Below are 14,706 nucleotides of genomic sequence, written 5' to 3' on the forward strand. Positions count from 1 at the left end.
ACATTGAAGTTTTAAGAGTAAAGTTCAAGAATGTAAGCAGGGGTTGATACTACCAGCAGAGAGAGAATTATGGCTAGTGGTAAACTAAGTGTTACATTGATGAGAAAGTCAGAATACACAATTTTGGAAACTGTGTATTATTGGATATGCTCAGACAGCGTTGGTGTGGTTCATATGTAAAGTTTATGGTTGTTTCAGTATGCACATGAGTATTACCCACATGAGTAAGTTCTGTCATTTCAGAGGCTTAAATAAATTTATTGAGCACCTGTATAACATGTCAGAAGGTAAAGGAGGATAATACTGCTATTTCGTTACGCAGTGCATCAGATGTTGCCGAAAGGATTACATGATTTATCAGTTTCTGATTTTTATGCTCTGTTGCTGACTGATAGGTAGATGTCACATTTATATACATGCTTGTGGAATGCTGGTCCAAATATTTGTGCATATACTGAGACATTAATTGACTGTATGCAAAAATATTTTGCTGAAGTAGGAAAACTGAAGTGACTTATTACAGATAATGGAACACAATTTATTAGTCATAGTTTTTGACGTGGGAAGGCATAAAATGTATTGCAGTTTCAAAATAAAGTCCAAAATCATAACCTTGTGAATGGATAATGAAGTAAATAGGAAGGTTACCTAGGACATAGTTCTCAAAGGCAAACAACCTAGGCGCAACTAAATGAACTACCCCACTTATCAAATGGATTGTCACTTGTAAGAATATTACACCACAAATTCATTGAGAGATCTACATTTGCCTCTGGCCACTTAAATAACTTCAATAACGCCTAACAAATTAAGTGGAAGAAGTGATGAAATGGCATTTACGAGAATCAGCATGCAAATGATGGGGTAAATAAATTGAGGTGACATGTCATGGGACAGCCTAAAATTCCATGTGAAACCTCTTTTTGACTAGCATAGTGAAGTAGTTTGACATGGTATGGATTCAACAAGTTTTCGGCAGTCCCTTACAGAAATATTGAGCCATGCTCCTCTATAGCTGTCCATCATGAAAGTGTTGTTGGTGCAGGATTTTGTGCATGATTCATGTCAGGCAGCCTGGATGGCAAAATATTTGCTTGATTTGCCTAGAATATTCTTCAGACCTGTCACGAACAACTGTGGCCCCATTCTGTTGTTTAGGAACATTAAGTCCATGAATGGCCGCAAATGGTGTCCAAGTAACTGAATATAACCATTGCCAGTCAGTGATTGGTTCAGCTGGACCAGAGAAGCCAGTCCATTCCATGTAAACACAGCCCACACCATTATGGATCCACCAATGTGCAGTGTGCCTTGTTGGCAATTTGGATCCATGATTTCATACAGTCTGCACCACACCTGAATCCTACCACCATCTACTACCAACTGCAACTGGGATTCATCTGAGCAGGCCATGGTTTTCCAGTCGTCTGGAATCCAATGAATATGGTCACTAGTAGGGCAAGAGGGGCACTGCAGGTGAAGTCGTGCTTCTAGCACATGCACTTGCATCATTCGTCTGCTACCACAGCCCATTAATACTAAATTTTGCCACACTTTCTTAACAGATACATTTGTCTTACATCCCACATTGATTTCTGTGGTTGTTCCATGCAGTGTTGCGCGTCTGTTAGCACTGACAACTCTACACAAACAGCACTGCTCTCGGTTGTTACATGACGGCCGTTGGCCACTGTGTTGTCGTTGTCGAGAGGTGATGTCTTAAACTTTGGTGATCTTGTTGTACTCTTCACGCTGTGGATCTCATAGTATTGAATTCCCTAATGATTTCTGAAATAGAATGTCCCATGTGCCTAGCCACAACTACCAATCCTTGTTCAAAGTCTGTAAATTCGGGTCGGAAACCTTTTCACATGAATTACCTGACTCAAAATGACAGCTCCATCAATGCACTGCCCTTTTATACCTTTTGTGCATGATACCACTGCCATCTGTGTACATGTATCTCATGATCTCGTGGCTTTTGTAACCTCAGTGTAAAATGAAAAAGCAATTACATCAGTACTTAATGACTTATTGTTAGTCAAAGAAGTACATCAAAGCTCTAACATAAAGGAACACAAGAATTTTTTTCCAAGGTACAGTGGACATTATATGATAATCAATAGATCACATCCAAAAGCAGTTTTCTTGCTAAAACCAAATACCCTTTTTTTGTACTGAACAACACAACATAAAACTAAAAACTACACTCATTCTTTGGCAACACACACAGAAGTGAAAAAGTTTGCTCACTTCATATGGCATGTCTCGTGTAATACACTTTATGAGTAATTTAAATTAAAGAGCTGGTAAATAATAAAGGCCTATCTTAACCACCTTTGTTGGTTAAAGAATTTTTTGATCTATTTGGAACTGTCCACATTAATAACAAAGAAAGACATAAGCAGAAAAGAACATTTATTTATAGTTGTTTATTAAAAAGCATGAAGATTTCACATTCTATAGATGCAGCTTCGGTAAGACATTGTCTACGACTTCGCTGTAGCAGCTGCTTTCTCCATGAAGTCTGCCATTTTTATATCACGATGGCTGACACCATTAACATCTTGAGATGCCAGTGTAACTTTTACTTTATTGTAGACATTAAATCATTCAGGATAATGATCCATCTTCTCTGCCAAGAGTGCAACATGAGTCATGAAACCAAATGCCTCATTGAAGTTGTTAAATATAAAATCCTTAGCAATGGCATCTCGATTCTCTGTAACTTTCCAGCCTTTCCCCAACAGTGGTTGGAGAACTTGTGTTTGCTCCTCCTCACTCAGCTTGCCAGACATTTTCTTATGTCTTGTACTTGCCGCTATGCTCGATTGCTTGAAGCACTGTAGTGGTACAGCTGATCTAGAGATCCGACAGGTGGCAGTACACACACCAAAAATCATTACATACTATAATTGAGAAACGTCGAAACGAAAGTACCGTAATTGTATTTATAATTCTTGAGCATTACCAAATGTTTCCATTTTCAGCTAACAACTACCCTCTAGTTATCTAAAATTAAGGGAATTACTACTGAACAAATATTTAAGCTTCACCGCTGTAGAGAAGGTCGATCTGCAGCTTGGTTCAGTGCGTCCTAAATTAGAAAAAGAAGTATATCATTGAAGTTCAAGGTGATCCAAATACGATTATTAATGTTTTGGTTAAGCGGCTCTTGCACAAGAATCAGACTTTCATATGACTACCAATACCTAAGTTGAAAGTTACAGAGAATCGAGATGCCATTGCTAAGGATTTTATATTTAACAACTTCAATGAGGCATTTGGTTTCATGACTCGTGTTGCACTCTTGGTGGAGAAGATGGATCATCATCCTGAATGATTTAATGTCTACAATAAAGTAAAAGTTACACTGGCATCTCAATATGTTAATGGTGTCAGCCATCGTGATATAAAAATGGCAGACTTCATGGAGAAAGTAGCTGCTACAGTGAAGTCGTAGACAATGTCTTACCGAAGCTGCATCTATAGAATGTGAAATCTTCATGCTTTTTAATAAACAACTATAAATAAATGTTCTTTTCTGCTTATGTCTTTCTTTGTTATTAATGTGGACAGTTCCAAATAGATCAAAAAATTCTTTAACCAACAAAGGTGGTTAAGATAGGCCTTTATTATTTACCAGCTCTTTAATTTAAATTACTCATAAAGTGTATTACACGAGACATGCCATATGAAGTGAGCAAACTTTTACACTTCTGTGTGTGTTGCCAAAGAATGAGTGTAGTTTTTAGTTTTATGTTGTGTTGCTGTGTTGTTCAGTACAAAAAAAAAAAAAAAAAAAAAAAAAAGAGAGAGAGAAAAAGTGAAGTAAAACCTCGTAAAACCAAATACCGGTTGAGTAAAAGGTTCATACAGTGTGGGTGTGCAGAAATAGAAGCCACTAGTTACCTAGAAGTTCACAACTTTGTATAATATTATAAGTAACAATAATTGTAAATACGACAAAGTAAATGGAGGATAAGCCACATTTGTCAACAATCAGCTTGAATTCAACAATATTATAGCAATAAATAATTAGTGCAAAAGATACCAGAGAAATAGCAGATTTATATATGAGTAGTCACTTTTTTTGAGTAACAGAAACTACTGATTTGATGTGATCAAAACAGTAAATAAGGCATTTACTGTAAGTTTTACACTGTTCGAATAGCAAATCAGAAAAATATTTCATGAATGCTTGCTGTGTCAGTAGTGCATATGTCAAAAATATATTTATATTAAAGACAGATCAAATAGAAATTTATTTCATTATGGCTAGGTACCTGAATAATCACAAGAGACATGGTATGATATTTATGACATTAGATGTTACTTAGGACAATTATGATTTACATATTATGAATTTTCTTTTTATCACGAGTTGTTGCATCTGTATCAACACTTTTATAATATGGGTTTGTTGGGACTACTTTTTGAGGATTTGACCAGGAGAAACTGTGACACTTTGTTCTGTAGAGCATGCTGAATATCTTTGTCCTCAGAGCTCATAATGATGTATCTGTCAGACAGGAAACTGTGGTGGGTTGATGGGAATGATGCAGACATACTAATGAAGTGTCATTTGATAAGTGCAGACACCAAAGAGAAAAGTACACTTTGGATAAGGTAGATAGCCAAATAGTAGAATAAGGAAGAAATTGATAAGAATACTTAACACTCTTGTGGAGAGACATTGAATAAGTATGTAAAGGGTATTGTGAATTGTTAAATTAAGAATCTGCAGTGAGACAAATGTTCCGTAGAGCACACATTAGCTAAAGTGTAAAAATGCTAGTGTACTACCAGTACTATTACTCATTGAGTATAAATGGTTGAGCAAACAACTGTAATGGTGAGAGGATCTTTCCACAAGCCAGACCTTAATTACAAGCAAAGAATAGTGATTAAAATAGCAGTAGCCACAAATCCCACTTGTTTATTTCATAATCAAAGGCCATTCATAGATCAGACTGAGACAAATAAAGATATATAGAATGATGGACACTTTAAGCTGCAGTAGGTAGATGTAAAACAATACAGGAAAGGCTAGGTTATCATAGATTTGCTTTAATGTGAGAAAATGGGTTTATACTAGAGAACTGTAGAAAATTATGGATAAAGATCTTACAGTGACATCAGAGTACTGTCAGACAAGTAAAATAAGGAACGTCTGAGTAGCATTGTAACAGAATAATAAAAAGGTGTTGTACTGTTTAGTTATGATAAAAAGGTGAAGTGTAATTGTAGTGATGAAGGATGAATTGAAGACTGGTAGACAGATCCAGAAGAGTGAACTATGCTACAGTCCTGTGAAATTAAGAAAGAAATGGCATATACCATATACAAGGTCTGTTCAAAAAATTCTGGAACTTCATGCACAAAATTTTTTACCTTTTACTTATAACAAGATTATGAGAAGTAAAGTTGCTACTCACCATATAGTGGAGATGCTGAGTCAAAAAAAAAAAAAAAAAAAAAAAAAAAAAATCACCTCGCACTCACACATGAGAGTTTCTGTGAGAGTTTGTGTGCTCGTTTTTGGTGGTGTGTTGTTGACAAAGGCCTTAATGGCTGAAAGATTTAATTGTGAGTGTCTTTTTGTTGTGCCTATCTGCGACTCAATATCTCGAGTGTATGGTGAGTAGCAACTTTCCTTCTCATAATATTGTTACATCCCATCCTAGATTTTCCATGGTTTGATTTACCTTCTACTTATTGTGCATGGTCTCCTTCGAAATACTCTCCTCTACAACTGATACTTAACTCCCAATGCCGTTTCCATTTTTGGAAGCAATCTAGGTATGCCTTTTGCTGGATCGCATGAAGTGCCATCTGCGAATTTCATTTTATCTAGTGTGTCGTTGGAGATTTTCATCCTTTCAATGGGTTTTTCAACTTTGGAAATAAAAAAGTCTGCAGGGGCCTGGTCTGGAGAGTATGGAGGATGAGGCAGCAAAGTGATTTAGTTTTTTGTGCAATAGTCATGCATCAACAGGAATAAATGTGCAAGTGCATTATCATGATGCAAGAGCCATAAATTGTCTCATTACTTTTCAGGCCATTTTCTTCTCACATTTTTTCACAGGCATTGCAGCACATCCCAATAGTACCATCGATTAACAGGTTGTCCCTGGGACAAGAGTTCATGATGAACTAATCCTTCAAAGTCAAAACTATCAGCATAGCTTTGATATTTGACCTTTCCCAACGCATTCTGAAGATAGAACCTTGGTCTCAACATCATAACCGTAGACTCATGTCCCATCATCGGCTGTTGTTCTCGTAAGGAACATCCCTTTCTCATTTGTGCTCATCACAGACTGCGAGGTGAAGTCTTTCTGCTCTTGACTCGTGGGTCTTGGCAGCAACACAATGCATTCCAAGATGCTGTGTCAGGATTTCATGACATGATCCAACTGAAATGTTGGATTCTTCTGTAATCTCTCAGTCAGTCAGGCTCAGATCAGCACACACAATTTTGTTGACATTCCTGATGTGAGTGTCATTCTGAGATGTCGAGTGGCGTCACAAATGAATGTGATCTTTAACTCCTGTCGGGTCATTTTTAAACCATGTGAACCATTTGTAACACTGAGAATGGCTTAAGCATGCATCACTGTAGGTTTCTTGCATCATTTGCTGTGTCTCTGTGAAGGTTTTCTTGAGTTTCAGGCAAAATTTAATACAGATGCATTGCTCCTCTAACTCTGCCATCTTGAGATTCTCAAACCGTGTGACAACATTCTACTCAAAAAAGTAGTGAAAAATAACTAACGGGCATACAAGAATGAAACTTCCAGCAGTTACACATTAAACACAGGCTTGTGCAGGGACGGAAGCGCATTTTGCTTAAAGACACCATTGGTGTGAAATTATGAATGTTCCAGAATTTTTTGAACAGACCTCATATTTGTAGGGATTGAAGTGGGACACTGTCATGGAAATAAAGAAAGAAAGATTGTGCAGTAAGGTCTAGTGATTATTTGACAGTGTAATTAAATAGTTACAGTGAAGATTGTTATGTATCTGGAGAGGTTTTCCTTACTCGTGAAGGTAATGAGAACAGTGCTAATTGCAAGGGGTGGAGACCTTTTACATCTCCATATGTACAAATGCAAGAGAATTTGAAATATTGGGGTGTACTCGTGGAAGTTACAGAATCTGTATTAGTTACTTCTAGAAAATAATGTTGTATACATTTGTAAGTTCTGTGTAAAAATATTAAATGAAAATGTGAGATGTCAGCATTAGAAAATTTAAAAGCAAATTTGTCTCCTTATATTATCAAGCCCAAGCAAAAAGAATATCTACATATGTGAAAAAATTTTTAAATATTGATGAAGAGAGTTATGTACAGAATTGTAAAAGAAAACCATCACTTGCTGTGATAATTTTGACCTAGTGAATAGAAAGAAAAATGTTTTCTTGGGGATTTATGGTCTGTTAATAACTGCATAGTAATCAGTTATGATGTGTGAAATATATGTATCTGTTGGATATGTATTACAGTCATGATGTGTGTAATTAAGAGTTATTACACCTATCTGTTGGAGCTGTACTACAGCATTGGTAATGTGTACAGTTAAGAAATTTGTACATGACATCTTTAGCTTCAGTATGGGGATATTAGTGTATCGGGATCTGTTAGCAAGTATCCTAGTTCACCAGAAGAATCATCCAGACAAAAGATGATCGCAAGAGGAAATAGATAGAAATAGTGTGCAAGGCGAAATTAGACTGTCCGCACTGCTTTATATTGACACAGCTGCTATGGGAGGTTCAAGGTACATTGGGGAGAATGTGAGGTATCTACCAGCCGGGGCCACTTGTTCATTCTGTGATACCTCCTATTGAAGGTATCATGGGCTTTAAAATACAGGAGAGTTGAAACAAATGTCCGTTCAGTCATTCCATAGCTTGGAGTCGAAGTTGTGATCTTTCATTTAGCATTCACTGCAAGATGGAACAAAGTGCAGAAGAGTTGGATGGTGAAGCATGGTGGTGGCACGGATTGTGCTGACCACCAGAACAAGGTAGCAAGATGATGATGTATCAAGAAGACACACTTTAGGTAACATATGGCAATCTAAAACTATGTTAAAGGTGCACTCAAGCTGTATAAAGCATACCCATAGCTTTTATCACAGTCGCTCTCAAATTTTACAGCATATGCCTATGCACAAAAAACATGGATTATTTTTGTATCACGTCTACTCCCGACCCCCTTTCCATATTAAAAATATCCTTTTGGAAGGAGCAACACCTGCCCCATTACCCAACTTGCACACCCTATTCTAGCCCTGCGACAGGCATTGTCTATCCTAGAAGAGGCAGGGCCACCTTTGAAAGCAGTCACATTGTATACCAACTCTGATGCATATTTTGCGGAGCCTTTTGCATGACTGTAAGCCTTTGCTCCTTTCATTAGTTATAGTCTTCCCCCAGAACTTCCCAGTGTCATATTAAAACAGTTTCTATTATGAGCAACCCTGGAGATAGTGATGGTGCACAAATTCTGGAATATTATAAGATATCTAATATTTCTCCCCTTTCGCAGTGTTTGTGTGAGACTACTGAATGATTTGCAGAATCTAAGGCGTTAAACAATTCAAGAATAGCCCAATAAAATACAAAGACTAAGACAATGAGTTGGGTCTAGGCAAAGCAGTCAAATCTAATGGAAATGAGATATGTATTTAAAGGGTTCCAAACGTAATAGCTCAATTAAAATAACCCTGAGACTGACAGTCCATTGGCAGCTGGCAGTATTTTTTGACATGGCTCAGCATGAACCTACAAAACAGGTGACGCAGCAAGTGCATGGCAGTTGAGAAAGAACTATTACCAGGTGCCTGGTGGCTTGCTGAAGCCAACCATTTGACTCGCTTAATTGTCAGTCATAAAGTTATTTTAAACAAGGTTTAATGTGAAAGTTTCAAAAACAGTGATTATGTGGCATAGAAAGTACATATCGTCTTCATACTGGAATGTATAGATGGAATCCTTGCATTAAGATATTTATTTCCACTAGGCTACAAAATAATTACTTTATTTATTTTGGTGTAAACAGCCACAACATAAGAAGAGGTCAACATAACATTAGAGGCAGTTCATAAAATGCGTTAATACTGTAAATTCATTGTGGAATCCATCTGAATAGCTAATATTGCCTGAAGTTGCCTCCTACCAGAGCTTGAAAGTACTGCTAGAGTTGTAAAAGTTCTTTTGTTATCACAAGACTGGTTTTGGGCTCTTATACGTCCATGTTCAGGTATCATAACTTGATGCTGTGAGCTCCCCCTCCCCCGCGCAGTGGATGTGTACAAGGCGCGGTGCACTATCTACAATTTTCAACCTCTGGTATAATGCTCAGCTGCAGATGTTCCTCCAACAGGATTGCTTGAAATGGTCTGTTAATGTCAAAATGTGCAATAGCTATAGAAGTACATTTTCTGATGCATCAGTTTAAAATCAAGAATTGTAGTTTTCTCAAATTGTTGAGATTGGTTTTGACTATTTTCAGCTCTTCCATGGCTTATTCTCATTTTAATGACTCACAACATTAGAATTCTAAATTGAGAGGCCTACTGAGAGAGGGTCTTATGCCACTTAGACAAGAAAAGGTACATATTATTTTCTAAACCATTGCATTGAGGCTTTATTTGTACAGTAAGTGGTTAATTTTTTACTGCTTAACTTAGTGTTGGGTAAATTATGCAAAAGTTGGTTAACAAGAAAATATAATCCTTTCTTTATGCATGATAATACAAATTTGTCCCATTGGCAGTTTGGTGTAATTAATTTTTTTCTGTTACATTTTCATAGTTTATGCAATTGCTTTGTTTTTAATATGTATATCTTTAATAGGGCACAACCGGACATCCAAAAGCAACCTTGTTAAGTCACCATAGTGTTGTCAACAACTCATATTTCTTGGGTGAGAGAGCAGGCCTATATAAAAAGGTAAGTTATATATTATTTAACCTATTACCTGAGAGATTTAAATATAGTAATATGGGTATTCGAGAGCAGGGAATCTGTTGTGTTCTAGCATCATCGTATATGTCTACAAGTGCCCTTTTTTCACTGTTTTGGAAATGTGTGTGGAGTTCTCAATTCACTGCATCATGGGTGTACACTTGTGTTACCTTCAGCGGGTTTCAAAGGAGAGGATTCAGCAAAAGCAATACTGAAAGAAAAGTAAGTTTTTTTTTGTAATAATCTCATCATAATTAACAATTAGTTGCAGACCAAAGTGCTTAAAGGCTAATTGATAGTCTTCTGAACTGAATGTTACAAACATTCATCGACTCAGCCAGGCACAGGTACAAAATATATATTCTGGTGTACTGTGATTTATTTAGAACAAACTACAGAAAATTATACAGACACACTAAATAGTCACTGTAAACAAAACATGAATTGAACACACACACACACACACACACACACACACACACACACACACACACCAACTCATAGCTCTTTGATGATGTGCTGATGTTTGCTGCTACATCAGCCCGTACCCTGGGGAAGGTGGATTGTCATCAACGAATTGAAATGGGAAATGTACGTGCCATCCAAGGCGTGTTCAGCACTTGGGTTGAGTTTCTCATTCACCTGGAAATGTGGCTGGTTACATTGTGCAAGCATTTGTAGTAATGCAGGTAACATGAAGACTGGGTTTGACATTGATACAAAATTTATGTGGTTCTTTTGTCTCAGCTAGTGACATGACAAGGGCCCGTGTATGGAACTGTCACTGCGAGTTTCACTCTATCTGTGCATAGCATAAAATGTGTGCATATAGGTAGGTGAAGTTCCATGTCTTGGTGCTTTGTGAGGTTGGATTTGATTCACCTGTTCCCTTGGGCAAGAAATGAAATACGTAAGATTGATGTCATCCATCTTGACTGCACTTAGAAGAGTTGCCTCACTTGGCAGTTACTGGGCTTTGCCATAAACGAGCTCAACTGATGGAGAGTCCAGGTCAGGTTCATAAACGCTTCACATACTGAGCAAGACCAATGGTATGGTTGATGTCCAGTGTGGATCATTACACATGATTGTGGCTCCTAATGAACTGTGGCAGTGTTCTCTCTAGCCATTACTTGTTGAGTGATAGTGTGTGGTCTTGTGACGTATGGCACAACAGAATTTGCTCAGCTGGGCAAACAATTTAGACTCAAATTGTTGGCTGTGGTCTGTTGTGATATGTAGCAAACAACCAAAGCTTGAAATCCAATGTGAAATGGAGGCGGCGGCCAGTGTTCCTGCTGAAATATTGTTGACTGGTATGGCTTCAGGCCAGTGGGTAAATCAGTTGATTGCTTTTAATAGGTATTGTTGACTATTCAGTAAAGGCACTTGTGCAAATCATGTGGCTGCATCAGGGAAATTTCACACTGACACAGGAATGTGCATGTAGTGACATACTTCACTACATTGACACTGAACACATGCATGAGTCCACACATGATAATCTTTCTGCATACCATGCCAAATGAAATGGTTAGCAATCAGTTAAACTGTAGATCTGATGCCAGGATGGTGAAAGTTATGAAGGCTCTCAGTAGCTTGTCTGGAGAGACTTCACAATAAAGCTTTACATTTGTGGCAGGAACACCAATCAGTTTCAGCTGAAGATTATAGGAAGCATCTTTGAGAAGGCCCTGAAGCTCCTGATCTGACTTTTGTGCTTTAGGAAGTTAGCAAAATCTATAGCATTCATTGTGCTGTTTACATGGGGTAGGCAGTCAAACTACTGTTTTATCAGTTCCTGCTGTGTAGTGTATGTCAGTGCCGAATTGAGTGATAAATTCCAACTGATTGTATTGCTGTGGCGTGCATTTATCATTAATCTCTTGGAAGGCACAGAAGGGTTTTGTCGCTGGGGAAAATGGTAAACACTCTTGCCTCCAACTGTGTGCAAAGTATTACATACTTTGCAGTCAAACTCACTTCCTTTTTAATTGTGACAGAGATTGTGTGAATAAAATGCAGTTGGCTTCAGTGCACCATCTGTGTCTTGTTCCAGTGCTGAACTGACTGCAGTTTGACTTGATATAATATGCCAGACAACATGGGCGCCAATTGTGGAGACAATGACCATGGACTACGGGAAAGGTGAATGATGCCTTCCTTCCGCTTAATATTGAATTACGCCTTGGCAACAGCATAGCTGTCAGGAGTAAATCCTATTCGCCTATATGAAATTGGTGGGCTACGGAAGTCTTAATGTAGTGCACAAGGTTGTGACATACCTCGTTAGGTGCACCTGAAGGTAATGTAGTACCTGGGAACTGCTACAGGAGCTTGGTGTATCTGCTGCCTACCGACTGGATAAGCTTGGCACTGTTCATTGCTGCACTGCATCAAAAACCAGTAGCAGCTAGGCCAGTGATGAGATACACTATGTAATCAAAAGTATCTGGGCACCTGGCTGAAAATGATTTAAAAGTTCGTGGCACCCTCCATCGCTAATGTTGGAATTCAGTATGGTGTTGGCCCATCCTTAGCCTTGATGACAGCTTCCACTCTTGAAGGTGTACATTCAGTCAGGTGCAGGAGTGTTTCTTGGAGAATGGCAGCCCGTTCTTCATGGAGTGCTGCACTGAGGAGAGGTATCAGTGTCAGGTGATGAGGCCTGGCATGAAGTCGGCAGTCCAAAACATCCAAAAGGTGTTCTATAGGATTCAGGTCGGGACTCTGTGCAGGCCAGTCCATTACAGGGAGGTTATTGCCATATAACTGCTCAGCCAGAGGCCATACATTATGAGCAGGTGCTCGACTGTGTTGAAAGACGCAATTGCCATTCCTGAATTGGCCTTCAAAAGTGCTAGTAGATGCTTAAAACATCAATGAAGGCCTGTGCTGTGATACTGCCACGCAAAATAAGGGGTGCAAGCTCCCTCCATGAAAAACATGACCACACCCTAACACCACTGCCTCAGAATTTTACTGTTCCCACTACACATGCTGGCAGATGACGTTCACCAGGCATTCACCATATTCACATCCTGCCATCGGATAACCACATTGTCTACTGTGATTCTTCACTCCACGCAATGTTTTTCCACTGTTCAGTCATCCAGTGTTTATGCTCCTTACACCAACCGAGGCATCGTTTGGTATATACCGGTGTGATGGGTGGTTTATGAGCAACTGCTCCACCATGAAATCAGTTTTCTCACCTCCCGCTTAACAGTCATAGTACTTGCAGTAGGTCCTGATGCAGTTTGGAATTCCTGTGTAACGGTCTGGATAGAAGTCTGCCTATTACACATTACAACCCTCTTCAACTGTCGGCGGTCTCTGTCATTCAACAGATGAGGTCAGCCTGTACAGTTTTGTGCTGTACATGTCCCTTCACATTTCCACTTCACTATCAAATCTGAAACAGTGTACCTAGGGATATTCAAGAGTGTGGAAATCTTGTGTACAGATGTATGACACAAGTAACACCCAATCACTTGACCACATTCAAAGTCCGTGAGTTCTATGGAGCACCCTATTCTGCTCTCATGAAGTTTAATGACTACTGAGGTCGCTGATATGGAGTACCTGGCAGTAGGTGGCAGCACAGTGCACCTAATATGGATAAACATATGCTTTTGAGGGTGTACAGATACTTATCACATAATGTACATGTTGACGATGTCTGGCAGTAGACAGTAGTGCACCAGAAAGTCAGCTCAGTTAACGGATTAAGTCATGTGTGCTATGGTAAAGTTCCAAACAGAAGTGCGAGATAATCCCAAATTCATTTCCATGTGTTGTGTGCTGAAGGTTACTGTGCTAGAGTTTTTGGCTGCAGAGAGGTAGAGTGAAGTTGGCTGCCAATGCTTAGGCAACAGGATCAGTGTTAAAAATCAATCCTGCATCCACGAGAAACATCCATTGTATCTTCCAATCCATTATGAAGGAGCACAAGGATGGCAACTGTCAAGTGAGTGCATGTATGTCCAATTGCCTTTGCTGTTTGGGAAAGAACACAAAGTGCATTTACATGCCTGGTCTTTGAATTTCCAGTGTCACCAAAAAATGTCAGACAAAGGCTCTGCTGTGCTGCTCACTACTGGAGAGTTCATGGAGGAATGACTTGTTGACCTCTGATTGTGGCAAGAGAATAGCTTACTGGTTTCTTGGCTTAAGGCATCAACCTTGTTAACGAGGTATTCATAATGTGCATGAATCACTGTGGCCAACGATGTGCTGTTACATGCTGGTGCTGATGCTGCTGAACTGTGTGGGGTGGCACAATTGTGTCGTGAATTCTACCTGCTGCATCTGCTATGGCATCAAGTGGCATCTGTCTGGGCCGCTTCAGTGGCATTTACTTGAGCTGGCAGTTGGGTGCTCCAGTGTGTGGAGCAGTGTATCTGGTATCGTGCCTGTGTTGGCGCTGTTGAGTAGATGTTGGAGATACTGTGATGTGTTTCTGTCTCCGATGTCTTCCTGTGTAAGTACTTGTATCATGTGCTCTTCTTGTGAGGCAGATACTCTGCTTATCAGCTCTCCCTTGAGCTTCTCGTATGACTGTTTCAGGTGCTGTGGTTGTTATGTCCTGGACGTCTGCAACACCAGAGCAAATTCTGTGGAGTCTGTGGTTACTCGAGTGAAGAGAAATTGCCTTAACTTGAGTAAACCATAGTGTAGGATTGTGTGGTCAAAATGAGTTATTCAAACTGTGAATCTTCCTGC

At 39.0% G+C, this 14,706-nt stretch overlaps 1 protein-coding gene across 2 annotated transcripts in view; it reads left to right on the top strand.

The window, feature by feature from the left end:
• Nucleotides 1-14,706, top strand: part of LOC126279042 (medium-chain acyl-CoA ligase ACSF2, mitochondrial-like) — a 211,318-nt gene that overhangs the window by 163,495 nt on the left and 33,117 nt on the right. For both annotated transcript variants that reach the window (XM_049979445.1, XM_049979446.1), the window contains 2 exons: nt 9,871-9,966; nt 10,055-10,203. In XM_049979445.1, the coding sequence (XP_049835402.1) occupies nt 9,871-9,966; nt 10,055-10,203 (245 nt within the window). The remainder of the gene's footprint in view (nt 1-9,870; nt 9,967-10,054; nt 10,204-14,706) is intronic.

Source organism: Schistocerca gregaria, chromosome 6, assembly GCF_023897955.1.
Source record: "Schistocerca gregaria isolate iqSchGreg1 chromosome 6, iqSchGreg1.2, whole genome shotgun sequence".
NCBI classification, from domain to species: domain Eukaryota; kingdom Metazoa; phylum Arthropoda; class Insecta; order Orthoptera; family Acrididae; genus Schistocerca; species Schistocerca gregaria.